We start from the raw sequence: 26,938 nt of genomic DNA on the forward strand, positions 1-26,938 counted from the left end.
CCAATCGGCCCATCGTGCCTGTGCCGACCCTTTGGAAGAGCTATCCAACCAGTCCCACTCCCCCGCTCTTTCCCCATATGCTTGCAGATGTTTCCTCTTCAAGTACCTATCCAATTCCCTTTTAAAAGTTGTTATCAAATCTGTTTTCACCACCCTTTTAAGCAGCTAATCGAGACTCCTCTTCCCACTCCATGTTTAGTGTTGCATTCAGACTCCCAAGGCCAAACCTGATTAAATTGCCACTGTTTTGCAAACGTCCACAGCAGTGTGCTCTGCGGGGAGGTTGATTTTCTTCTCGTCTCTCATTGGCAGATTTGAAATCGAAATCGAGCCGATATTTGGGATTCTTGCCCTCTACGACGTGAAGGAAAAGAAAAAAGTAAGTCATGCTTTTGTCTCTGTGTCTGTCTGTCTCTCTCTGTCTCTTTGTCTGTCTCTCTGTCTGTCTCTCGCCATCTCTCTCTCTCTGTCTCTTGACCGGGAGCGTGTCAGAGGCAGGCACCTCCTACAGAGAGTCCCTGTTTACTCTGATTACCCTCATGTTTCGCCCACAAAATACAGTCAATTCACTTTACAGTCTATTCTGTGAAGCGCTTTGAGACGTCTCGAAGACGTGATAAGGCGCTGTATCAAATGTAAGGATTATTATTACGTTCCTTGCTCTTCACCCCCAGATCTCCGAGAACTTTTACTTTGACTTGAATTCAGACCAGATGAAGGGTATGCTGCGTCCTCACGTTTCCCACGCTGCCATCTCCACACTAGCTCGTTCCGCCATCTTCTCTATTACGTACCCGTCCACTGATATATTCCTGGTCATTAAGGTAAGAGCCTGTGGGGTACATGGTTGTGTGAAGTATTGGCATTTGTCGGAAGGGCTATTGGTGGGGGGTTGAGTGTGGTGGGGGTGGGGTGGGGGGCGGGAGAGGAATTGTGTGGTGCTGTTTCACAAATTGTGGAGCCCAGGAGCTTAGTGGTTAGAGCACTCGCCTTTCAAGCGAGAGAGACCTGGGTAAGTCCTTGGAGACGTCTCGAAGACGTGATAAGGCGCTGTATCAAGTGCAAGGATTATTATTATTATTAAGTTAAAAGAGCTTTCATCTGCCTTTTGAGCGTGAGTTTGACAGCCCTGCCCTAACTCAAAGCCTTGTTACTTTTTCCGAATGTAGCTGGAGAAGGTGCTGCAACAGGGTGACATCGGGGAGTGTGCTGAGCCCTACATGGTCATGAGGGAGTCTGACTCCACCAAGGTATGTGATCACATCCAGTGCCCTGCAGTGTAATCCCAGTGTAATCTCCCAGTGTTTTGGGACGTCCTCCCGACGTGAAAGGCTCTATATACAAATATCATTTGCTGTTGTTCTTGATGTAAATCCCATTGAAAGTGTTATTGGTCACAACGGTATAGAGGTGGTGCAGAGTGACTGGAGTAACTGTGTGTCCTCCTCACTGTGCTGGTGTAGTGATTGTGTGCTCTCCTCACTATGCTGGTGAGGTGACTGTGCTCTGCTCACTGTGCTGGTGTAGTGACTGTGCTCTCCTCACTGTGCTGGTGTAGTGACTGTGCTCTCCTCACTGTGCTGGTGTAGTGACTGTGTGTTCCTCCCGCAGCACAAAGAGAAGCTGGAGAAGCTGAAGAATCAGGCCGATCAGTTCTGCACCAAGCTGGGAAAGTTCCGGATGCCGTTCGCCTGGACCGCAATCCACCTCATGAACATTGTGAACAGCGCCGGCAGCCTGGAGCGCGATTCCTCCGACTCCGAGACCGGTGAGACCACCTGCCTATCTGCTCCCTTCCTCTCTCTCTCCTGCTGCCTCCTGCTCTCTCCCTCCCTCTCCCTCCTCCCTCCCGCTCGCTTGCTCCCCGTGGGTCTGTAGCAGTGCCACTGGTTTGGGTGAATTCCTGTAGCTCACCGGTTAGAGCACTCGCCTCGCAAGCGAGAGGACCTGGGTTTGATTTCGGCATAGCGAAATGTTGGACAAGTTTCCTTACTCCTCTCACACACACACGCCTCTGTTTACCAGCAGTAAGTAGGAACCCGGTTATTAGTCGTTTGGCTGTCGCCTTTCCCACACAAAGTATACAGTCAACTCACCTTACAGTATATCCTGTGAAGCGCTTTGAGACGTCTCAAAGACGTGCTAAGGTGCTGTATCAAATGCGAGGATTATGTTTATCGTTATTCTATTGCAGACCGCAAAGGAACCTGGACTGAGAGAAAGAAACGAACTCTGGAACGGATGAGTATCGGAGACGATGCCTGTAACTACACCAACTTTCGCCCAGCCACCCTGACTGTCACCAACTTCTTCAAACAGGTCGGACTGAAGCGCAGGCTCCCTGGGGTGGTGGGGCGCAGAAGGGGGAGGAATGAGCGTCCACCTCTCCTAGCAGTGAAGCCTCCCACTCTCCCTCCCTCTGGCATTCTGCCTTCTGCTAGCTGCTTGAGGTATAGAGAGCCTCCTTCATGACCCGTATCAAGACCTCCTCTTCGACTGTGCCTTAGGTCACCCTCCTACCCCTCCTCGTCCCCACCCCTCCCTGACGTGAAAGGCGCCGTGTAAGTGTGCTGTTGTTGAAGAGTTACAGAAGAAGCTGAGGCTTTGACGAGCCCCTCTTTGTTTTCGCCAGGAAGGGGATCGCTTGAGCGACGAAGACTTGTACAAGTTCCTGGCTGATATGCGGAGACCCTCGTCCGTCCTCCGGAGGCTGCGGCCGGTGACGGGTAAGCTTCAGCCAAGACGGAGAGTATCAAGCGCTTTGAGACGTCTCCTAAGACATACAATACAAAATTACACTTACACAGTGCCTTTCACGTCGGGAGGACGTCCCAAGGCGCTGGACAGTCAGGGATTTGGACCTGAGCTGGGGGTCGGATTCAGGGAGAGTAGGAGGGTGGTCAAAGGCGAGGTCGAAGAGGACCATGAAGGAGGCAAGGGAGGGAGTGAGGCGAAGGGAATGTAGGATGGAGTTCCGAAGGGTAGTGGCGGAGAGGCTGAAGGCCCAACCTCCGATGATGGGGCTGGCCGGGCAGGGGACGTTAAGCAGGCCGCAGACTGCTGAGCGAAGGAGCGGGCACGTTGGTAGGGGGTCAGCAGGTCACGGATGTAGGAGGGGGCAAGGCCATAGAGAGCCTTGAAGGGTGAGTAAGAGGATTTTGCACTCGATCCTCCAAGGGATGGGGAGTCAGTGGAGCCGGGCGAGGGCGAGGGTGATGGTGTCACGGAGCCTGTTGCAGAAGAGGAAACGAGCTGCAGAGTTCTAGATAATAAGGCGCTGTATCAAATGCAAGGATTATATTATAACAGCCCATACGCCCTATTTGTATATTATTAAGTGCTTTATTCTGTCCCCCTCCATTGGCAGCTCAGCTGAAGATCGATATATCTCCTGCTCCTGAAAGCCCACATTACTGCCTCTCTCCTGAGCTGCTCCACGTCAAACCGTATCCAGATCCTCGCGTCAGGCCCACCAAGGAGATCCTGGAGTTCGCAGCAAGAGAGGTGTACGCACCATACACTACATACAGGTAGGGGCACCATTCACTCCTCACTCCCCTTTCACAGGCGAGTCAGAAGAACATAAGAATTTGCTAAGGGAAAGAAGACCGAGGTCTAGTTCACTTTCCACCACAATAATAATAATAATACTTGCATTTAATATAATGCCTGATTGAGACGTCTCAAAACTCTTTACAGAATATACTGTAAAGTGTAGTGACTGTGGTATTCTGTGGGCCATCCTTATTTAACAAAAATAAGTGAATGCTAGAATTCCACAGCAGGTTAGTCGGAATATTGAACCAGTTTGGGTATAATCCTTTAACTATATTATTAGTATCATCACATATCCTACATCACTTCGCCCACAAAATACACAGATACGACACTTTACAGTATATTCTGTGAAGTGCTTTGACACGTCTCGAAGACGTGATGAGGCACTGTATCAAATGCAAGGATTATTATTATCCTAGCAGTCACTTGACATGTGGTGTCCCAAACTATATACTGTCTCCTCAGACATCATATTCTAACAGAAATCTATCTTAGTTTGTCATCTGGCAGTCAGTGTTCGGCTCAGTCGTTTCTGGGTTAAAGGAGTTTGGGATTAACTCCATATTTGAGACGTAAGCTTATAGTCTAGACTCAGCAGGGGAGGGGTAGGGACGGGAGTACTGTGAGTGCTGTCCTTTGCTGGAGATGTGAAGCTGAACCAAGTATTGAGTGAGCAGCTTGGCCATTTAATAGTGAAATCAGGAGGCAGTTTTTCACCCAAAGTTTTAGTGGAAATCTGGAATACTCTTCCCCCAAAAGGCTGTGGATTACAGTTGGATCCATTCACATCTTCAAGACTGAGGTGATAGATATTTGTTAGGTCAGGGTGTTAAGGAAGTCGGAGCAAGGGCGCATCATTGGACTTGAGGTACGGATCAGCCATCGTCTTATGGAATGGCGGAACAGGCTTGAGGGGTTGAATGGTCTCCTGTTCCTGTGTTGCTATGGTGTGAGTGAGTGGGTCTGGGATTTACACTGACTGTTTGTTGCCTGTGGTGTCTTGTTGTCCTGCAGGAACCTGCTGTTTGTCTACCCGCAGTCCCTGAACTTCAGCAGCCGGCAGGGATCGGTACGAAACATCGCCGTCAAAGTGCAGTTCATGGCGGGAGAGGATATCAGCACAGCTATGCCGGTGAGAGAGACACTCGCTGTGCCACAAACAGAGCTTTCTGTCACATTAAGAGCTGCTCGCCACCAAGAGGCTCTGGATCAGGCAGGAATGCCAACAGCAACTTGCATTTACACAGCGTCCCTCACGCAGGAGTAGCATCCCAGAGCGCTTGACGGGCGGAGCACGACACTGAGCTGGAGAGGGTGGGGTGACTGTAGGCACAGTCGAATAGGAAGGTCTTCAATCGAATAGGAAGGTCTTTCTTCCCCCATCTTCATGTCACACCTGAAGATGGGGGAAGGAAGGGCAAAGCAGAGGGATGGAGGGAGAGTGTTCCAGGTTTTTGGGGCGTAGAAAGCGCGCCACCGATGGTGGAAAGGAGGGGGCGAAGGACAAGCAGGAGGCTGGAACCAGTCGAGCGGGGGGGGTGCGGAGGGAAGCAGGTCAGAGAGAGGGAGGAGTCAGGGCATGAATGGATTTGAAAACGTTGGTGACCACGGTCCTGTCTCACACTGCAACATCCCCTGGGGCAGAGCATGGAGCCCCTTTTCAGAGACCAGAGGATCAGCTCTGAGTTTGAATGCGGTGCGCAATGGGACAGGGGGGCTGCTACACTTGCTCAGCAACTCACTTTCATATAGCAACCTTTACATCAGAGAGGAGTCTCGGAGCGCTTAGAAAAACCCACCACCCACTGCCAATAACATCTGTTCTTTTGTATAATTTAGGTCACGTTTGGGAAGTCCAGCTGCCCAGATTCCTCCCGCGAGGCTTACAGCGCAGTCGTGTATCACAATAAGTGAGTAACGTCTTGTGTCTACAAAAGGCGAGTGTGTAGAAAGGTAGAATGTATTCACTTGGCTCAGCCCTTGACACCATGCACTCAAAATACACAGCCGCTACACAGTATATTTACAATATGTCCTGTGAAGCGCTGTGAGACGTCTCAAAGACGTGATGAGGCTCTTTATCAAATGCAATATTATTGTTATTATTACATTATTATTTCACACCACGTGTCTCCCCCCCCCCCCCCCCAACCCTCTCTCCCCCGCAGATCACCAGAGTTTTACGAGGAGATCAAGATGAAGATTCCACCTAACCTGACAGACAATCACCACCTTCTCTTTACCTTCTACCACATCAGCTGTCAGCAGAAGCAGGCCACCTTGCTGGAGGCCCCTGTGGGCTACACCGTGAGTACCAACGTAGAGTGTCCCGTGTCACAACCCCTCCCCTCCCCCACGCCCCTTCCTTGTCCTGAGGGAAGTTGACCCAGATGTCCGCCATTTTTTACGCCTTGTCCCTTCCTAGCTCCGGGAAGCAATATAAATGCAAGCTGTCGCATCTGAAGACATTCCTGTTCGACTGTGCCTAGGGCCTGGCGTTGTCCCCCGCCACTCTCAAAGGCGCTCTGGGACACTACCCTGGTGAAGGGCGATGTGTACTTACAGCAAGTTGTTGTGAGGTCAGGGGTCCTGTGATCAGAATTCTTCCAGCACAGAAGCCCAACCAGTAATGGGCCTCCCTCCCCCATTTGATACAGCGCCTTATCATGTCTTCAAGATGTGTGAAAGCGCTTCACAGGATACACTGTAAAGTGCATTATATCCACAGTCGTGTGTCATATACAATAATCACCATTTGTTTCACACCATTTTACACAGTGGATCCCTTTGATGCAACACGGACGCCTCAAGACTGGACAGTTCAGCCTCCCGGTGTCTGTTGAGAAACCGCCTCCCAGTTATTCGGTGCTCACTCCTGATGTAAGTACTGCATCCCCCGGAGATTGCGTCTGTGTGAGGCACAGCAAGAGGCCAGGATATGTATTCTGGGGAGAATAACACAGGTGGCGTTCAATCATTAGAGCTGTAACACATTGCTGCCATGTGTCGGCTGCATCTCACTGCTCTCCTCACCGAGAGACTCTCATGGTGTCCTCTTGGTTCAATACAACATGACATTTACCCAGCGCCTTTCATGTCAGAGGACAACCCAAGGTGCTGGACAGTCAGGGATTTGGACTCGGGTGGGGGTTGGGATAAGTGAGAGTAGGGGTAGGAGGGTGGCCGAAGGCACAGTTGAAGAGGAGGATCTTGAGATGTGCCTTGAAGGAGGCGAGGGAGTGAGAGGCTTTGTGTGTGTGTATTATTTGTCTTGTAAGCAGCTCCAAGAAGCATTTCTGAAAGTCTCTCCTCAATAGGTTCAGCTGCCCGGTATGAAGTGGGTGGACAACCACAAAGGAGTGTTTAACGTGGAAGTGTTGGCTGTATCATCTGTCCATACCCAGGTAATCGCGCGCGTGTGTGTCTGCCAGAGGGTCAGTCGTGTACATGTGTCATGCACAGTCAGTACATAACATCAGAAATGCTAGACGATAAAAAGACCAAGTTCCACGTTCCTGGCAGTCACATGCACACATGTCCCGAACTACATATGTATGATATCCCGTAATGTTATTTCCTAAAAGAAAATTGACTAATCTGTGTTGGAAAGAATCAATATTTCCTGCTTCACTGTCTCCCTCGGGAGCCTGTTCCACAGGTTTACTATTGTGGAGTCCTGTAGCTCAGTGGTTAGAGCACTCGCTTTGCAAGCGAGAGACCTGAGTTCAATTCCAGGCAGGGAAACCTTGGGCAAGTTTCCTTACTCCACACAGAGCCTAATAGTAATCCCTCCAAAAAATAAAAACAATAATAAATTGGTCATTTTCAATCCATGACTGTTTGTTGTGCGCAATTGGCTGCCGCGTTCGCCCACAAATATACAGTCAATTCACTTTACAGTATATTCTGTGAAGCGCTTTGGGACGTCCTCCCGATGTGAAAAGCGCTATATCAAATGCAAGGATTATTATTATTATTATTCATGCGCTGAAATAGTCGTTGCGTAAATTCGTTCTGAATTTACCCTTCTTCAATCGCAGGCTGTGTCCTCTGGTTTTATTATTCTGGACTAGTTGAAACAGCCTGTCATGATCTATACTGTTTTGCCCCTTTAGAATCTTAAAGACAGCTATCATGTCGCCTCTCAATCTTCTCTTTTCCAGCGTGAACTCGCTCAATTTACTTAGTCGCGCCTCATAGTCTAGTGCCTCCGTTCCCTGAATGTTTCTGGTTACCCTCCTCTGTACATGTAGGTTATCACGTCTTCAAGACGTCTCAAAGCACTTCACAAAATAAGTATACTGTCAAGTGAATTGACTGTATGTTTTGTGTGTGAGACAGTTTCTACGAGGAGCTCTGCATGTTTGGCCGTGTGAGGGATCGAGTGTGAGGACCGACGGTGATTTTATTCCATCCCTTTGTTACCCCCCAAAGGACCAATACCTGGACAAGTTCTTCACCCTGGTGCACGTGTTGGAGGAATACTCGTTCCCCTTCCGGCTGAAGGACGTGATTATCACTGAGAACAATGTGGAGACCGAGCTGAAGAGCAGCGTGGGGGGTCTGCGCTCTGCCAGGATGGAGCCCCTCCTCCGCTTTGTCCATCACGTCCTCAACAAACTCATCCTACTCATCGTCCGGCCCCCCGTCATCGGCGGGCAGATCGGTCAGTACAGTACGACGCACGGTCACTACACAGTCTATCTGCGTAGCATTCTGAGATGTAGCCTTTCTGCGTGCTGAGGGAGAGTTTCCTTAATAATAATAATCCTTGCGTTTGATACAGCGCCTTATCACATCTTTGAGGCGTCTCAAAGAGCTTCACAGCATACACTGTAAAGTGTAGTGACTGTACGTTTGTGGGAGAACCGCGGCAGCCAATTGCACACAAGCGTCCCACAAACAGTCGTGGGTTGAGTGACCAATTATTTATTTTTGAAAGGGGTTATTACCCCTCTGGAAAATCGATCCGCCAATCAACTAACGACTGGGTTCCTGCTCATTGCAAGGTAAACAGAGGTGCGTGTGTGGGGCAAGGAAACTTGCCCAACATTTTGCCCTGCCTGGGCAATCCAATCCAGGTCTCTCGCTTGCGAGGCGAGTGCCTTAACCACTGAGCTGCAGGACTCCAGCGATGGTTACAGTAACACAGTGTTACTGATGGCAGCTGCATGTCTGGTGGCGGCTGCATTGTTGCTGTTGCGTTGCTGGTGGCCTCCCCATCGTCGCTGCCGTGTAAACCACTGGTTCGGTTCTCAGGCAAACATTTTCCCCCCGTTCGAGTTGAGAAATTAATAATAATAATTAAAATAAAATTATCACCTGGAAAATGTGAATGGATGTCACGGCTATTCCTCTCACACAGCGATTTTTCCATTAGTCGTAGGAAGGGGGGCGGTGAGGGGGCGGTCAGGCTGACACAACCCTCAAGAGTAAAAGCCGGTGCCTAATCAATGTCACGAACAGTTCAAGAAAGTTGGGAGTTTCTCCAGGTGACATGCGACCAGAGAGAGTTAGCGATGTGTCCTCAGAGGCTATGGGAAAAGAGCCTGAGTGTGTGTCGTAAATCGTGGCCTTGATTTATTTCAGTGAACCTGGGGCGAGTTTCTTTCGAGGCCTTGGCTCAGCTTGTCAATCAAATCCACAAGAACCTGGAGGGGAATCAGGACCAACAAGGGCGGAACAGCCTGCTGACCTCCTACATACACTACATGTTCCACCTGCCTGACACCGACCCCTACACACAGAACACTGGTAACTATGCTATAGAGCGTCAATAGACCCTGATCGCATCCAACTGCAGAATAGAGCAGCGACGCCACCCAAGTGTAATGCACGTAAACCTAATCAGTGCAGCGCCTGTCACATCGACTGGTGGTGTGAAGGCTTCAGTGTCCGTCCCGAACAGGGAAGGCGGGTGGGGTGGAACAGGAACGGAGTTGCAGTTGAGGGGAGAGGGGGTGTAGGAGTCGGTGCGAGGGGGAGTGTGGGGGAGGAGGGAGTGTGGGGGTGAGGGGAGGAGGAGTGGGGGGGGGGGGGGGGGTGTGGGGGTGAGGGAAGGCTAAATGTGGGGTGGAGTGGAGGGGGAGTGGGAACCTGAGCTGAACCTTCCCTAACCACTGGGTAATTGTAGCTCTGACTGCGACCCTGTAGCTTAGCGCTGAACTCACGCCATAACGGGAGCCTCACACCCTGACCTGTGGTTGTTGTGTTGCAGGCCCAGGCAGCCCCTCGTACACGGGCCCTTATCAGTACGCCACGCTGTCACGTGCCATCACCCGGCCGACCAGCCTCAACCTGTCCCGCTCGAAGAGCATCAGCAACAGTAACCCTGACCTCGCCTCAACACCCACAACACCTGACGATGAGGTCAAGAAAATCCTGGGCGCCAAAGTAAGTCCAGCCGAACGCCCTTAGAGAGAGAGATTGTCACTGCGGGCGTCTGTGCCGACTGTGCCGGTATCACAGCATGTGTATGCCGTGTGCTTGAGTACACACGCATGTTCTTGCACGCACACAAGGGGTTTGTGCATGCGCATCTGTTCATGAATAATATTTGCTAATATCCCTGAAAGTGTCTGTGTGCGTGTTAGTGCACAGCTGGGTGCATGTACACGTTTTATTAATGACACTATAAATATCCGTCAGTGGGTGTGTCTTTATATATATATATATATATATATATGTATGTATGTATGTGTGTGTGTGTGGTGTGTGTGTGTGTGTACGTGTGTACGTGTGTACGCACGCGCGTGAGTGTCTGTGTATATGTGCTCACCACTAGCCATCCTTTAGAAGCTAAAACCTGACAAGCCTGATCAGTCTGTTTTGACGGGAAGATTTCACCGACACTAAACGTGATACTAGCACTCCATTCAGCGGTGTGTGTGTGTTTCTCTTTCCTTTCTCTCAGGCGTAAACTCGACACACGGGCATTAACAGGGTGCATGCAGGTTGTTTAGAAATAATTACCCAAACTGTTTGTTAATCTCTTCTGTGCTGGTCACATAGCCTGGTGTTCCAACCAGTCGCCCACTTTCAATCCATAAACCATTAGCGTTGTGGTCATTGCACGGATCACTGGTGCCAGTAGCTCAGTGCGAGATGTGCCATTCGCTTGTCTGTGACATTAGTTTATGACACAAGGTGTACACATGGGGGAGTGGGGGTGACAGGAGCGGAGATACTACAACAACAGGTTACATTTACACGGCGCCTATCATATCAGGAGGACGTCCCAAGGTGCTGGACAGTCGGATTCACACCAGAGTTGGTGGTTGAGATCAGGAGGGATGGAGGGCGGGGAGGGTAGGAGTAGGAGGGTGACCAAAGGCACGGTCGAAGAGGAGGGTCTTGAGACGGGTCTTGAAGAAGGCAAGGGAGGGAGGGGGCGAGGTAGAGGGACTGCAGGATGGAGAGGCTGAAGGCTTGACCGCCAATGGTGGGGCGGGCGAGGCGAGGGAAATGAAGCAGGCTGGAGCCCACTGAGCGGAGGGAATGGACAGGTTGGCAGGGCTTAGGAGGTCACAGAGGTAGGAAGGAGTAAGGCCATGGAGAGTTTTGAAGGTACAGGCGGGGGAAAGGGAGGTGAGAGGGGGACAGGTCGAGCAGAGTGCATGCGGAAAGAGCTGTGGTTCAATGTAGGGGACAGTTATTAATTAGGTCCCGTCTATTAAACTCACAGCTTATTAATTACAGTGACAGCAGAGGGTGACAGGACTAAGGCGTTTTTTGTATGAAAGTAATAATCCTTGCATTCGATATAGCGTCTTATCACATCGTTGAGACATCTCAAAGCGCTTCACAGGATATACTGTAAAGTATAGTGTCTATCCTTGTGAAAAGGCCTGTGAGGTTGGCATGTGTAACAGGGGAAAGGGATTGGGTCCATTGTGAAGGAGGTCTTTGACGCACGCTATAAACTGAGCCAAAATCCATTTCTCACCAAGTGTCAGTCAGTCTCTGAAAGACAGGTTTCGCCTGATCAAAGTGTGGGAATTGTTTGAGCGCAACCTGTGGAGAAGGGCGGGAGAGGAGTAACTTTCGGAAGGTGCTTGGCAAACAGACTTGTGGTTAGAGAGAACCTGTCACATTAAAGCAGTAAAATAAAATAATTAAATCTGTGGGGCCACCCTGGGTGGATGTCATGAATCATTGCTGCTCTGTAATTAGTTACGTCTTATCACGTCTTTGAGACGTCCCAAAGCGCTTCACAGGATATACTGTAAAGTGAATTGACTATTTTGTGGGCAAAATCCCTGTGTGTGATCCAGCAACGAACGGGTTAACGAGCTTTGCAAATGATCATTCTGATTTTCCCCCCTCTCTCCCCCCTGTTGACCTTATAGGTTTGCGCTGGAGTCTGTGCACGTTGTATTGTTCTATTTAATCTCAAACCCGATCGATTGCTCACGACCTTGTCACTTTCGTTGGCGTTGCCCTTTTGCTGACGGGCTGCCTGCTCTGCCTGCCTCGCCCGGCACTCACTGCCTTTGCATGTTTGTTCATGTGTTCGAGCTCAAAGTGACTGCTCTGGGAACCAGGGATATCACGAAAGCACGTCCATTGTTTGTTTGCCGATGCAATCGCCCACAATTCTGTCACCAACAGCGTTCAGAAACATTGAGATATGATGTCCTTGACATTGGAGTTTAACAAACTCTCTTTGCCGAGATGTTGAGAGATACAATTCATCGAGTAATCCCTGTTTGAGTGATTGGAGCTGGGATTAAAATGTAACTTTTTTCCCTTCCCCCCCAAGATATAATGTTTGGCCGTTGTCATGGAAGGAGATTGGATCCAATAGAACACTTTGATGAAGTGTTTCACAGCATCTTTAGAGGGTGTGTTGTGGGTGTGAGCAGGGTGAAAGAGTCAGACATTGCTGTAAGGTTGCACACTTGGCAATATATATACATTTTGTTTGAAATACTCTGGAGAGAAATGGGGGATAATGTCATGTTTGCAGGCATTTCCAAGTCTTGGCCCAAGTGATTTCAACATCACTCGTTGTGGGCTTTAGGTCACCTTTAAAACATTCTGTTTTAATTTTATAGTTATCACATTATACTGAACACTTGTTAATTTTCCTTGATCACCCCCACGAATTGGGAGCGAAAAGTCTATTGGATTCGCCACCTGAGGGTGGGAAAGAGAATGAGAGGTGGGGTGGGGGGAGAGAGGGGGGAGCGAGGAGGTGTGTGGGGGGGGAAGAGAGAGAGAGAGAGGAGTGGGGCTGGAGGGGTTAGAGAGAGAGGAGAGGTGTGGGGAAGAGAGAGGTGGGGTGTGTGGGCGGGGGAGAGAGAGGAGGGATATGTGTGTGAGTGGGGGGAAAGAGGTGGTGGGAGGTGTGGGGGTGGAAAGAGGGAGGAGTGGGATGCTACCTCAAGTCCCAACGAGTTCAAATTTAAGTCACAAAGTTTTAGCGTAAACTCTTGACCGATGGATAATAATCATAACCCTTGCATTTGATACAGCGCCTTATCACGTCTCCGAGACGTCTCAAAGCGCTTCACAGGATACACTGTCAAGTGAATTGACCGTATATTTTGGATAGTGGCCCGTGATATCCCTAGCGCCACTCTCGATTGCTTATGTTTTATCCACCAGATAGATGCTTGTTTTTTTTTATCTTGTTCTTTCCCTCCTTGTCCTGCCTCCTCTTGTGCTCTACCCGCCAGGGCATCGATCGCTCTCACTCCTGGGTTAATTCCGCTTACGCACCCGGCGGGCCAAAGTCTGTGTTGCGGAGAAACCATCCCAATTCAAGTTGTGATCTCAAGCAGGTGAAGACTGGTGTTTTCATCGCAAACCATTCCATCAAAAGCATCACCGCACGCACCCCTTGTTTTTTTGGGCTCAAGATCGCTTTCTCATTCCCCGCCTTCCACATGTTGCGGCCAAAACCATACCATCAACTGATACATTCGTTTTATTTTCATTTCCTTCATTCTACACTGAGGGCCTTCCTGTCCCACACCAGCTCTTTTTCCTCTCTGCTCTCAGCCACAGGTGTCCAAGCTCGCTTGCGGGATCGAGGTGGGAGCCAATGGGAATTCCAATGGGATGGACTCTCTTCCCATTCTCTCTCTTCTCTGCTGTATAAGCTTTCAGTGGAGCACGGTGATGGGTTGATACTAACCAGACTTAACAAGTCTCTCCTGCGCTTGAGATTCATTCCCTCGCAGTAACTGCGCACTGTAATGGGGAGATCACGCTAAATACCAATAATAATCCTTGCATTTGATATCGCGCCTTATCACAAGACGTCACAAAGCTCTTCACAGAATATACTGTAAAGTGGATTGACCATATATTTTGTGGGCAAAACGCGGCAATCAAACTGACCTGAGTTTCTGAAACCGTGGATAAAAATCAGATGTGTAGCCCTAATTCTAGTTCAGTCTCGTCTTCAGCAGCTGCCAATGTCGTCGATTCCAGATACAGTGTCTCTCCGAGTCCCCGAGATGGAAGCTGAGAGCTTTTTACCTTGTTTTTCGCCCATTGCTCACTCCTCTAGCGAGCGAGCATGTCTACTTGTCTCTTCCTCTTAAGGGGGAAGAGAAGCTTTCATTTGGGTAAAGAGTGGAAGGTGGGTATGTGTTGAATGGGACTGGATACCAGGGAACACAAGACAGACAGTGCAAGTGTTTGGTTTGTGAATCTGTCAGCCTCCAAAACAGATCCTTGAGCTGCTACAAAGCGGGAACGACATTGATATCCGAGGAAATCGACGACAGCCATGAACTCAGTTCATTGTGTCTAAAAAAAAGTGAGCTCTGAGGAAAATACAAGATCTGAACCCAGATCCCGTCAGTTGCGTATGTTTGGTACATTCAATGGTTTAATCTCTCCCCTGTTGACTGAGAATCTTAATACTCACCATCTCATTTTTTTCCCATTCCACTAATCCCTGTTCTCCACCATCTCGCTTCCTGTCCCTTCATTTCACAGGCAAACGAGCGGAGTCCTAACCGTATGTCATCCTTCCTGGAAGGCGCCATTCATTCGCTACCCAGTCACCTGCGAGTCTCGGCCAAAAAGGTAGTAGACATAAGGGGCTCTTTGGTGCACGGTAACACTCTGAGAGTGATGGATGGCGAGGTACAAAAACAGGGTTCAGGGAGCGACGTCAGACAGAATCACCAGCGCAGTGAAGAGTAACCCTCTCTCCAGGTTCAATTACAGCAACAACAACAACTCACATTTACAAAGCGCCCCCTCATGCAGGGTAGCGTCCCAGAGCGCTTGACACTGACCTCGAGCCAGTGGGAGGGAGGGGGATGCCGTAGTCACGGACGAATAGGAAGATCTTCAGGCGCGACTTGAAGATGGGGAAGAAGGGGCAAGGTGGGGGAAGGGATAGAGGGAGAGTGTTCCAGTTTCGGGGCATAGCGGCTGAAAGTGTGGCCACCGATGGAGGAACGGAGGGCACGAGGGACGTGCAGAAGCCCGGAGCCAGCGGGCTATGGGTTTGGCGGGGGGGTGGTGGGTGGTGAGCAGGTCGGAGAGGTAGGGAGGTGCCAGGGCATGAAGGGATTTGATCTGTCCGAAGTGGCAGCTGTTAGGAATTCAGGTCGCACGTCAGTGAGGTTGCAATTGAGGGTTGGCTCAGTGGGCAGTGATGGACTGGGAACTATTGTCTACAGTTTTACTACTTTGTCCTCCTTCTGTATAGTGATCGCGCCCCCCCTCCCCCGCCGCCCCCAGAATAAATGGAGCTAGTGCTCCCCACTTGAATGTCAGAATGGGGATGCTGCTGTGCACGGCAAGACAGCCGGTGAGATGTGACCAGCGATGAACTAACTCTTGTGTCTTCACTTGTGTGTGTGTGTGTGTATAGCTCCTTCATGAGGAGGTGGCCTTGCAGTGGGTGGTGAGCACCAGCAGTGTGCGGGAAGCAGCCCTGCAACAAGCCTGGTTCTTCTTCCAGCTCATGGTAGGTGGTTCTGTCCTGCCCGGTACTAACAACAACAACTTGCATCAAATGCAGGGATTATTATTTATTATTATTATTATTGACCCCAGGTGAAGAGTATGGGCCATCACCTACACCTGGCTGACAAGCTGGAAACTCCACGGAAGCTGAGATTCCCCGAGAGGTTTGTGGACGACATCACAGCTCTCGTCAGTATGATCACCTCGGACATTGTCAGCAGGTTCCACAAGGTACCAACGTCATCTTCTAACCCCCTCCCAACCTGTCCTCTCCCTCCGCTCAGCGTGTTCCGGACTGTTTCACGCCCTTGCCCCGCCCCACCCCCACCATCAGCGGGTGGACCTTCACCCTCTCTGCCCCCAATCTCTGAAACTTCATCCCACAGTCCCTCCGCCTCATCCCTCGCCTCCTTCAAGACTGGTCTCAAGATCTTCCTTTTCGACCGTGCCTTCGACCAACTTCCTACCCCTACCCTCCACCCCCTCCTGATCCCGAACACCAGCGCCAGTGCAAGTCCCTGGCTGTCCAGGGCCTCCTGACATGAGAAGCGCTGTGTAAATGTCATTTCTTTGCTGTTGGTTAGCTTTTCCAGGGTCCCCAGAGAATGTGTGTGAGTCAGTGTTAAATGCACTATGTTACATACAGTGTGTCTTGACGTGTCCGTTTCCTGCGCGTGTGTGTGTGTGTGTTTCCCAGGATGTGGAGCTGGTGGAGCGTCTGAACACCAGCCTGGCCTTCTTCCTCAATGACCTGCTCTCACTGATGGACAGGGGATATGTGTTCAGTCTCATTCGCACTTACTACAAGCAGGTAAATAAAATATATTTCAGGGGTGTGGGGTGGGGGTGCGGGGTTTGTGCGACAAGCTATATGGCTCCCTCCTAGTCTTTCTTACCTCAGTGGTGCTGGGTGATTATATCAGGGGAGGAAATTCCACCTGTTCAGCCCTGGTTTGGGGGGAGAGAATTCCGGATATCACTCTGGGATATGATTGTATCGCACACTCTGGGATGTGATTGCAGTGTGTGTGGCGCCGCCTGGTGGCAGAGTCCCATTACTGCACCTCAGGCAGCTCTTTGTGGTGGGTGGGAGGGAGCTTTGAAAACCTTCCTCTTCGACCGTGCTTACAGCCACCTACCCCCCCCCACCCCCTCCGGCTCGGAGTCAGGCTCCGCCACTGCTCAGTGCTCTGAGACGCTACCCTGGTGGAGGGCGTTGTTTTCTGACACTCCAGGAGGTCGGAGGGTGGGAAGCTGTTCGAGGATACAGGATGGGAACCACTCATGCCTGCTTCAAGTCCTCCGCCTTGTCTGCCCCAACATCGGTGGTCAGGCCTTCAGCCTCTCTGCCCCCACCCTCTGGAATTCCATCCCACAGTCCCTCTGCCTCATTCCCTCACTCCCTTTTCTCCTTCAAGACCTGTCTAAAGTCCCTCCTCTTCGACCGAGTCTTCGGTCACCCTCCTACCCCTACCCTTCCCGCCCTCCACCCCTCCTGATCCCAAACCCGAGTTCGGGTGCAGATCCCTGACTGTCTAGCGGCTTGGGACTTCCTCCTGCCGTGAAAGGCGCCGTGTAAATGTAACTTGTTGTGGTTGTTTCAGGTCAGTAATAAACTGCAGACGTCACAGAATCCAAATGCCCTCATCGCCCTGCGTCTGGACTTCATCCGCGTAATCTGCAGCCACGAGCACTACGTCACATTAAACCTCCCGTGCAGCACGCTGTCCCCTCCTGCTTCTCCCTCTCCGTCTGTCTCCTCAGCTACCTCCCAGGTAAGGCTTTCTCTACTTCAGCATCTCAGCTCCCCTCCTTCCCCCTCCCCCGGGCAAAACATTGGGCAAGTTTCCTTAATCCACACACACAAGCATCTGTTTACCTTGCAGAAAGTAGGAATACAGTTGTTAGTCGATTGGCGGATCGCTTTTCCGGGGGTAATAATCCCTTCAACCAAACAAACAAATAAATAGATAAATACTTTGGTCACTCAATCCATGGCTGTAATGTGGGACGTCGCTGTGCACAATTGGTTGCTGTGTTCCGCCCACAAAATATACAGTCAATTCACTTTACAATATATTCTGTAAAGCACTTTGAGACGTTTCGAAAACTTGACAAGATACTGTATCAAATGCGAGGATTATTATTATCATTAATAATTGCCGCCTGTTCTGTGCTTTGTCCTGTAGAGCTCCGGCTTCTCCACACTGGTACAAGACCAGAAGATCGCCAACATGTTTGAGATGTCCGTCCCTTTCCGGCAACAGCACTTCCTGGTGGGATTACTGCTGAGCGAGCTCGCCCTGGTACTGGAGCCCGACGTGGAGGGGTAAACGTTCTCTCATTTCTCTATCTCCCCCTCCTGATCCCAAATCTCCACACCTCCCCTCCCACCCTCCCCCAAGCTCAGGTCCTAATCCTCTCCTCTCTCTGTCCCTCCCTTTCTCTCTATCTCTCTCCCTCTCTCTCTCTCCATCTCTCTCTCTCTCTCTCACACACAAATCTCTCTTTCCTGACACTCCCCCACACTCTCTCTCTCTCTCTCTCTCTTCACCAGCTTGTTCTTCCTGCACAAGAAGGCAATCAGTGCCATCCACAACCTGATCTGCAGCCACGATGCTGACCCACGTTACACAGACCCTGAGGTCAAAGCCCACGTGGCCAAACTCTACCTGCCCCTGATTGCCATCGTGATGGAGACCTTGCCACAGCTCTACGATTTCACAGGTGAGGCAGTCAGTGAAGCTCTCGCTGTTTTGCGGCAACAAAATGCGCGTGAGGTCACTCCCTAAAGGGTGTGTTTGACTCTTAAATGTTATAATAATAATAATCCTTGCATTTGATATAGCAACAACAACAAATTACATTCCCGTCAGAAGGACGTCCCAAGGCGCTGGACAGTCAGGGATCCGCACCCGAGCTGGTGGTTGGGACCAGGAGGGGGTGGGGAGGATAGAGGGTAGGAGGGTGACCGAAGGCACAGCCGAAGAGGAGGGTCTTGAGACGTGTCTTAAATGAGGCAACGGAGGGAGCGAGGTGGAGATTCAGAGGGCGGGGTCTTTTCGCGTCTTCGAGACGTCTCACGGCCCTTCGCAGAATATACCGTAAAGTGTAGGGACTGCGTGTTTTGCAGGAGGAACGTCCCCGAATAATGAACGAGCGCTTGTGCTTCCTTCCCCCGCAGAGAACGGCAATCAGAAAGGTCGCCTGGCCGCCTCATTCGCTGACGACGTGGAGATGGAGAGCGGCAGCATGATAAGCCAGTCCATCGCCATGGCAATCGCCGGCTCCCCCGTCCCTCAGCCCAGCAGGAGCTCTCCCTTCCAGCTTCCCGGCATGGTGAGTGCCGGCTCCAGGGCACAACGAGAATGTCACACCGGCAGATTTAATATATAATGATCCTGGCATTCGATACAGCGCCTCATCACGTCTTCGAGACATCTCCAAGTGCTTCACAGAATGTACTGTACAGTGTAGTGACTGTGTGTTTTGTGGACGAAACGTAGCCAATTGCTCGCAGCAGCGTCCCCACAAACTTAGATTTATTATTTGGCTCCAGAAACAGGACAGTTTCCTTTCGATCTTGTGCATGAAGAGCATTTCCTCATCTCCACCGATTGATCGATCGATTGATGATGTTCCCCTCCCCTGAGAGTGGGCCAGAGCCTTAACACGGTCCCTTATCTCCCCGCAGCCCGGGCGCCAGTACACCACACTCTCGGCAGAGTCCAGCCGCATCCTCCTGATCAGCTTCCTGTGGGTGCTGAAGAACTGCGACGAGGACGTCCTGCAGAAGTGGTTCACCGACCTGTCCGTCTTCCAGCTGAACCGCCTGCTGGATTTGCTCTTTCTCTGCGTCTCCTGCTTCGAGTACAAGGTAAGCGAGAGGCGAGGCCCCGGGGGCCGCAGCTCCCTCTACGGGGGAGAGTGGGACAGCTTTTCCCTTCGCTCGAGGATTACGGCAGAGGGTTAACCAGATGTCCCAGGTCTGGGAGGGGGGACAGACAGAGACAGACTCGGGCTCCACTGTGATCTACACTTTTGCGATACTTGACCTGGTTTGGTTCTGTGATATCGGATAATTTGGCTGGCGAACACTGCAATACAGCCAGTCCCAATCTTTAGACCATTAATATCAGCGCCGTCTTTGTTCAAAATACTCAGATCAATTCCGTGGAACAATTCGAGATCCTCTGGTCATTGTCGGGGTAATAATAATAATTATTATTTGAGATAGCGCCTTATCACGTCTCTGTGACATCTCAAAGCGCTTCACAGAATGGAGCGAGGATGGAGGGGGCCGGGTATTGAGTTTCGCCCACGAAATATACGGTCACTACACTTTACAGTATATTGTGTGAAGGGTTTTGAGACGTCGCGAAGACATGATAAGGCGCTGTAACAAATGCAAGGATTATTATGGAAATCTATAACTGAGTCCAGCATTGGCACTGTTTAAGAAGGGAATTTAATGTGGTTCTCATGTTATTTTCTCCCTCTCTCTCTTGCTGGGTCAGGGGAAGAAGACCTTTGAACGGATCAACAGCCTGACATTTAAGAAATCGCAGGACATGAAGGCGCGGCTGGAGGAGGTGATACTGGGCACCATCGGTGCTCGGCAGGAGATGGTGCGCCGGAGCCGAGGTAGGGAGGTGGGCTCCTGTGTGTGGGTGGGGGGTTCACTGTCCCTCCTGGCTAACGTGTGGGGGAGGGGCGCTGTTCAGGGTGAGGATCTCAGCGTTCGGAGTCTGACTCTCTCCAATCTTTCAGAGCGCAGTCCTTTCGGGAGCCAGGAGAACGTGCGGTGGAGGAAGAACATCACCCACTGGAGGCAGAATGCTGACAAAGTGGACAAGTAAGTAGCGAGAGAGCCTCTGCAATGCTGCACCTCCTCACCTCTCTGACTTGCTCAACCCCCAACCCACTACCCACTGCCTCCGGCTGACTGGCACCATCTGGCCTTCTGCATGTCACTCGCTCCCTCCGTTCCACCATCGGCACCCACGCTTTCAGCCATTACACCACAAAACTCTTGTCTCACTCTCTATCCCTCCGCCTCGCTCCTTCCCTATCTTAGGTCACGCCTAAAGACCTTCCTGTTCGATCGTGCCTACGGTCACCTCTCCCCTCCCTCCCACCGGCTTGGCGTCGTGCTCCGCCACTGTCAAGCGATCTGGGACGCTACCCAGCGTGAGGGGCGCTGTGTAAATGAAAGTTGTTGGGTGATTATCCCATTCCTGACTGGGCTCCTGTACCACAGTGACTGACAAGAATCTGACTTTCTACAGCATCAACTGCTTAATAATAATAATAATCCTTCTATTTGATACAGCGCCTTATCACGTCTTCGAGACGTCCCAAAGCGCTCCACAAGATATACTGTCAAGTGTAGTGACTGTGTATGTTGTGGGCAAAATGTGGCAGCCAATTGCGCACAGCGACGTCCTTTGTTTTGAAGGGATTATTGTCCTCCGAAAAGCAACCACCAATCGACTAACAACCGGGTTCCTACTTACTGCTCAGTAAACAGAGGCGTGTGCGTGTGAGAGGGAACCTGCCCAACGTTTCGCCCTGACCCTGACCGGGCGGGAATCGAATCAGGTCCTCTCACTTATGAGGCGAGCGCTCTAACCACTGAGCTACAGAACTCCACATGTCTGTGTGTGCCAGAGCTCGTTGCTACCTCTCTCTCTCTCTCTCTCTCTCTGTCTGTCTGATGTAGAACCAAGGCAGAGATGGAGCACGATGCCCTGGTGGATGGGAACCTGGTCACAGAGGCCAACCTGGTGGTTTTAGATGTCCTTGAGATCATTGTTCAGGTAAAGCCATCACACTGAGCGGGCACGACCTGAAGATGGGGAGAGAAAGGAAGGGATAAGGCGGAGGGAGGGATAGAGGGAGACGGAGTGTGACAGAGTCTAATACTGTTCTCTCTGTGTAGACCGTCATGGTGACGGAGACCAAGGAGAGTGTGCTGAGCAGCGTCCTGAAAGTCATCCTGCACAGCATGGCCTGTAACCAGAGCGCTCTCTTCCTACAGCACTGCTTCGCCACTCAACGTTCGGTCGTCTTCAAAGTAAGTCCGTCTTCAGCCCCAAGAGCGTTACTGTGTCTGCCCCAACCCCACCCTGGAGACATCGCGGGGGTAGAGTCAATCAACCTGTCAAACCTAACCCTAAACAGTCCCTCTCTCTCTCTCCTACTTTCTCACCTCTCTCTCACACACTCTCTCCTCTCTCATTCAATCTCTCTCTCTCTCTCTTTCCCGCCCCCCTTTTCCCCCACACCCCCACGCTCTCCCCCTCCCTTTTTCCCCCAATCCTCTCTCCCAATCCCTCTCGCAGTTCCCGGAGATGCTGTTTGAGGAGGACACGGAGCTGTGTGCTGACCTGTGTCTCAGGCTATTACGACACTGTAGCAGCAGTGTGAGCACCATCCGGGCCCACGCCAGTGCCTCGCTCTACCTTCTGATGAGGCAGAACTTTGAGATCGGCAACGTAAGTACATTGTTGGACCGCAGTCGAAACACCCCACAAGCAGGTCACTGTCCAGTGCTTGGAGCCGTGGAGTCTTAAGTGCTCTGGAACCGCTGCACAGGGTGAGGGGCACTATGTAAATGCAAGTTGTTGTAGGCACATAGCCTCAGCACTCCGCACAAGCTAACCGAGAAGCCGCTGTATACTGGAGTCCTGTAGCTCAGCGGTTAGAGCGCTCGCCTCGCAAGCGAGAGGACCCGGGTTGGATTCCCACTCGAGCAGGGTCAGGGCACACACTTAGGCAAGTTTCACAAACACACACACACACACTCACGCCTCTGTTTAGCCAGCAATAAGTAGGAACCCGGTTGTTAGTCGATTGGGGGATCGTTTTTCTGGGGTTAAATAATTCCTCCAAAAATAAATGAATAAATAAAATTGAAAAATAATAATAATTCGGTCATTCAAATCCACTGCTGTTTGTGGGACGTCTCTGTGCCCAATTGGCTGCCAAGTTTCGCCCACATTTATAAATATATACAGTCAATTCACTTTACAGTGTATAGTGTAAAGCGCTTTTGAGGCGTCTCGAAGATGTGATAGGTATCAAATGCAAAGATTATTATTATTAATGACCGGGGTCAGACTCCGCTACTGACAAGCTCGCAGGGACACTACCCCACGTGCAGGACGCTATATGAATGTAAGTTGTTGTTGCTGTTCACTGTCACCTCAGTAACTAACGTTTCGATCTGATCCAGAACTTTGCCCGGGTCAAGATGCAGGTGACGATGTCGCTCTCCTCGCTGGTGGGAACCTCCCAGAACTTCAACGAGGAATTCCTCCGTCGCTCACTGAAGACAATCCTCACGTACGCTGAGGAGGACCTCGAACTGCGAGACAGCACCTTCCCCGAGCAGGTACAGCACCAACTACATTGCTGTGAGTCCGCGTAAACAGGTGGTGGGGGGCAGGGGGCAGGTCAGGCGTGAGCAGATGTCTAGGAGTAGGTGTGTGTGTGTGTGGGGGGGAAGGGGAGATTTGAGCAGGTGTGGGGAGGCCAGGTGTGTGGGAGCAGGTGAGGTTTCAGTAGGTGTGATGTGAGGCAGGTGTAGGCGGTGAGGGGGGCAGCTGTGTGAGCAGATGTGAGAGATGGTGAAGTTTCAGCAGATGTGTGAACAGGTGCGGGGCAGGTGTGTTTAGAGCAGGTGCAGTGAGTACACCTGTTGTACACTGTGCCTCAGGGGTCAGTAATGACGAGCTGTTGCTTACCTGTTCAGGTACAGGACCTGGTGTTTAACTTGCACATGATCCTGACGGACACAGTGAAGATGAAGGAGCACCAGGAGGATCCCGAGATGCTGACGGACCTGATGTACAGGTAGGTACCCACAGAGTGTTACCATAGCAATCACCCAGACCCACCAGCTCACTCTCCCTCTCCCCACCATCTCACTCTCTGCCCGTTTCACAAGCCGATAATAATAATAATCCTTGCATTTGACACAGCGCCTTATCACATCTTCGAGACGTCTCAAAACCTTTCACAGAATGCACTGTAAAGTGAATTGACTGTGTATTTTGTGAGCAAAACCACGGGAGCCGATTGCGCACAGCAGCGTCCCCACAAAGTCGTGGGTTGAGTGACCAAATTATTAGTATTTATTTATTGAAGGAATTAAGGAAATTTGCCCAACGTTTCGCCCCGACCTGCCCGGGAATCGAACCAGGTCCTCTCGCTTGCGAGGCGAGTGCTCTCTAACCACCGAGCCACAGGACTCCACAACTCGTTGCTGGGGTAAGTCTGGCTGGTACCCGTTACCGGGGTAACGCGACCTCCTCTCCTCTCAGGATTGCTAAGGGTTACCAGACGTCCCCTGACCTGCGGCTGACGTGGCTACAGAACATGGCGGGGAAGCACTCGGAGCGAGCCAACCACGCGGAGGCCGCCCACTGCCTCGTACACTCGGCAGCTCTGGTGGCCGAGTACCTCAACATGCTGGAGGATTGTCGCTACCTCCCCGTGGGCTGTGTCAGCTTCCAGGTGTGTGTGTGTGTGGGGTGGGGTGGGGGGGCTGTGTGTGGGAGGGTTCTGTGTGTGTGTGTGGGGGGTGGGGCTGTGTATGTGTGGGGAGGTGCTGTAAGTGTGTGGGGTGTGTGGTTATTTTCAAATCGCATTAATAGAAGTCACGGGTGTTTATTTATTGACGGTCTCTGTGTTTCTCCCCCTGTGTTTCTCCCCCTGAAGAATATTTCGTCCAACGTTCTGGAGGAATCGGCCGTGTCTGACGATGTGGTATCTCCCGATGAGGAGGGGATTTGCACCGGGAAATACTTCTCCGAGGCCGGGCTGGTGGGATTACTGGAGCAAGCAGCTGCCTCTTTCACTATGGTACCTGAGCAAGCGCTTTGTGACGTCCCATTGCTGAGCTTCTCTGCCCGAGTTAGCTAGCTGTCGTAATAATAATAATAATAATCCTTGCATTTGATATAGCGCCATTTGCACATCTTCGAGAAGTCTCAAAGCGCTGTAAAGTGGAGTGACTGTACATTTTGTGGGCGAAACATGGCAGCCAATTGCGCACAGCAGCGTCCCCACAAACGGTCGTGGTATGAAGGAGTTTGCTTCCCTCTCCCCCACCTCCCAGCAAGTAATGTCTTCTCTCGGGCCAGTCACGGTGGAGGGCGTTATGATTAACTTGAATCCCCTCAGCGAGCTCCAGCCTGCTGCACGTCCCCGGCCCAGCACCAGCCGGCCCCACCACCACAGGCGGGCGGGCCTTCAGCCTCTTTGCCCCCACCCTCTGGAACTCCATCCCACAAACCATCTGCCTCGCCCCCATCCCTTGCCTCCTTCAAGGCACGTCTCCAGACCCTCCTCTTCGACCAAAACCCGTTTTTGGTCACCCTCCTACCCTCACCCCCACCCCTCACCCCTCCTGATCCCAACCACCAGCTCGGGTGCGGATCCCTGACTGACAATCCAGCACCTTGGGACGTCCTCCTGACGTGAAAGGTGCCGTGTAAATGTAATGTGTTGCTGCTGTTGTTGTTTATTGCCAGGCTGGCATGTATGAAGCTGTGAACGAGGTTTACAAAATCCTGATTCCAATCCATGAGGCAAACCGGGACAGTAAGAGGTTGTCCACCATCCACGGCAAACTGCAGGATGCCTTCAACAAGATCTCCAACCAGGTATCCTCTTCACAGCCGTGTGTGTGTGTGTGTACGTATGTGTGTCTTTATATCTGAATGTCTCCCATCAACTCCTTGCCTCCCCTCAATGCCTCGTCTCCCCTCAACACCTCCCCTCGCAACCCCACAAGTCCTCCCCTTCCCGTCAACGCCTCGCCTCCCCTCAACTCTCAGCCTAAGAAGCACTAGGGCCCCGCAGTGATGAACTTCCACATCCCACCACAAGATCGTGCTGAGCACCAGCAAAGAGAGGAAGGCCTGGCAGTCACAGCTGGGGTGGAGTGCTGTGCATTGCTATGTTAACTGTGCTCTCTGCTGAGAGCCCATATCCAGGCCTCACACACACACACACACACATACACATACACAGCAAACATAAGTAATAAAAATAGAATTCTATTCTAAGACTGCAGCTCCCTTCCCTACGTCAATTGCTTCTGCTTTTGTAATAATAACCAGCTTATTCCCTGGTGACTTTGTGGCCACCTCCCTGAGCAGGCGATGCACGCCGGGGTAACGGGAGCGAACCTCTATTCAAACACAACTTGCAGCAGTCTCTGTGTATTGCCCATTGGGCAGAGAAAGGCTCCCGGAATCCTCAGACCTTGCTACGGGCCTGAACTCAACAACAACTTGTATTTACACCGCGCTCCTCACCTGGGGTAGCGTTCCCTAAGTGCTTGACAGTGGGGGAGTCTGACCCCGAGTCAGGGGGAGGAGGGAGGGGGAGGCGGTGACCGTAAGCACGATCAAAAAGAAAGGCATTTAGGCGAGATTTAAATGTAGGTGGAGGGGTTGAGCGAGAGAGTTTCGGGGCATGGTGGCTGAAGGCACAGCCACCGATGGCGGAGCGGAGGGGACGAGGGACGAACAGGAGGGCGGGGGGCAGCAGAGCGGAGGCAGAGGGTGGGGGAGCAGGATGGGGTGGGGGGGTAAGCAGGTCGGAGAGGTAGGGAGGAGAGGAGAGGATCTCAGCACTGCTCCGGGAGTTTTTAAGCCTCGAGGAGCTTTGCGTTCAGTGTCCTGTGCTGTGAACTCAAAACGAGAACATGGCCAGATCCCTGAGCGAGGGGCTGAGCGCAGGGTATGCATTACAGCGAGCACAGGGGAGGGAAATGTAATCACACTCCACATCTGCGCCAGACTCGCAGCCCCGAGCTAACTTGATTCCATGCCATTTAAAACAAAATTTCGGGAGAAGTTTCCAATCGAAATATACAAAAACAACTTCACCATCCAGACCATAAATCCGTTTTGGTTTAAGTGCCTCCGGCAGCCTCCCACGTTGGAGGATTAAACCCCCATCTGCCTCCACCCCACCCGCCATTGGACAGCGCCCATCAGACTCCCCTCAACAACCTCTCTCGCTTCAATAAATCGTTGCTATTTGGAGACGAGCCCTAACGGTTACTGGACGGGTATTTGATGGGGGGGTGGGGGGTGATGGGTTCAGAGGTCGGTGAGGAGGTCCCTAATTCCCCTTTTCCAGTTTGCACCCTGTGACTTTCCCCTCCTGACCTCCCCACTTCCTTTTCTCCATCAACTTCCTCTTCCTGCCCCGAAGCCACAGATGTACAGAGCCTCAACCCCCAACGTTAGCTAAAGCTCAGTGTCATCCTCTCCCTACTTGGCTCTCTATCCCCCTCCCTGATGTATCGCTTCCCTGCCTAGTGCAACCCTTCCCTCCCCCACCCTCCCTAACCCCCCACTGCTCCCCCACCCATCGCAAACCCCCTCATCCCACATACCGCAACTCCCGCTCTATTCCCACC

At 51.5% G+C, this 26,938-nt stretch overlaps 1 protein-coding gene across 5 annotated transcripts in view; it reads left to right on the plus strand.

Moving 5' to 3' along the window:
- The window catches only part of LOC103187559 (dedicator of cytokinesis protein 7), a 50,734-nt gene that overhangs the window by 15,884 nt on the left and 7,912 nt on the right, over nucleotides 1–26,938 (plus strand). For 3 of the 5 annotated variants that reach the window (XM_042344595.1, XM_007907106.2, XM_007907107.2), the window contains 35 exons: nucleotides 313–379; nucleotides 675–824; nucleotides 1,170–1,250; nucleotides 1,612–1,768; nucleotides 2,195–2,319; nucleotides 2,633–2,726; nucleotides 3,368–3,530; nucleotides 4,573–4,690; nucleotides 5,398–5,468; nucleotides 5,727–5,865; nucleotides 6,337–6,438; nucleotides 6,876–6,962; nucleotides 7,993–8,224; nucleotides 9,148–9,312; nucleotides 9,776–9,951; nucleotides 13,239–13,343; nucleotides 14,512–14,601; nucleotides 15,401–15,496; nucleotides 15,586–15,726; nucleotides 16,193–16,306; nucleotides 17,100–17,270; nucleotides 17,685–17,824; nucleotides 18,053–18,222; nucleotides 18,680–18,834; nucleotides 19,190–19,372; nucleotides 20,013–20,139; nucleotides 20,266–20,350; nucleotides 21,218–21,314; nucleotides 21,437–21,571; nucleotides 21,840–21,992; nucleotides 22,733–22,891; nucleotides 23,252–23,352; nucleotides 23,823–24,015; nucleotides 24,220–24,363; nucleotides 25,035–25,166. In XM_042344595.1, the coding sequence (XP_042200529.1) occupies nucleotides 313–379; nucleotides 675–824; nucleotides 1,170–1,250; nucleotides 1,612–1,768; nucleotides 2,195–2,319; nucleotides 2,633–2,726; nucleotides 3,368–3,530; nucleotides 4,573–4,690; nucleotides 5,398–5,468; nucleotides 5,727–5,865; nucleotides 6,337–6,438; nucleotides 6,876–6,962; nucleotides 7,993–8,224; nucleotides 9,148–9,312; nucleotides 9,776–9,951; nucleotides 13,239–13,343; nucleotides 14,512–14,601; nucleotides 15,401–15,496; nucleotides 15,586–15,726; nucleotides 16,193–16,306; nucleotides 17,100–17,270; nucleotides 17,685–17,824; nucleotides 18,053–18,222; nucleotides 18,680–18,834; nucleotides 19,190–19,372; nucleotides 20,013–20,139; nucleotides 20,266–20,350; nucleotides 21,218–21,314; nucleotides 21,437–21,571; nucleotides 21,840–21,992; nucleotides 22,733–22,891; nucleotides 23,252–23,352; nucleotides 23,823–24,015; nucleotides 24,220–24,363; nucleotides 25,035–25,166 (4,618 nt within the window). The remainder of the gene's footprint in view (nucleotides 1–312; nucleotides 380–674; nucleotides 825–1,169; nucleotides 1,251–1,611; nucleotides 1,769–2,194; nucleotides 2,320–2,632; nucleotides 2,727–3,367; nucleotides 3,531–4,572; nucleotides 4,691–5,397; nucleotides 5,469–5,726; nucleotides 5,866–6,336; nucleotides 6,439–6,875; nucleotides 6,963–7,992; nucleotides 8,225–9,147; nucleotides 9,313–9,775; nucleotides 9,952–13,238; nucleotides 13,344–14,511; nucleotides 14,602–15,400; nucleotides 15,497–15,585; nucleotides 15,727–16,192; nucleotides 16,307–17,099; nucleotides 17,271–17,684; nucleotides 17,825–18,052; nucleotides 18,223–18,679; nucleotides 18,835–19,189; nucleotides 19,373–20,012; nucleotides 20,140–20,265; nucleotides 20,351–21,217; nucleotides 21,315–21,436; nucleotides 21,572–21,839; nucleotides 21,993–22,732; nucleotides 22,892–23,251; nucleotides 23,353–23,822; nucleotides 24,016–24,219; nucleotides 24,364–25,034; nucleotides 25,167–26,938) is intronic. The other 2 variants (XM_007907108.2, XM_007907110.2) reach the window with 2 other exon arrangements.

Source organism: Callorhinchus milii, unplaced genomic scaffold (genome assembly GCF_018977255.1).
Source record: "Callorhinchus milii isolate IMCB2004 unplaced genomic scaffold, IMCB_Cmil_1.0 Scaffold29, whole genome shotgun sequence".
Classification (NCBI taxonomy): domain Eukaryota; kingdom Metazoa; phylum Chordata; class Chondrichthyes; order Chimaeriformes; family Callorhinchidae; genus Callorhinchus; species Callorhinchus milii.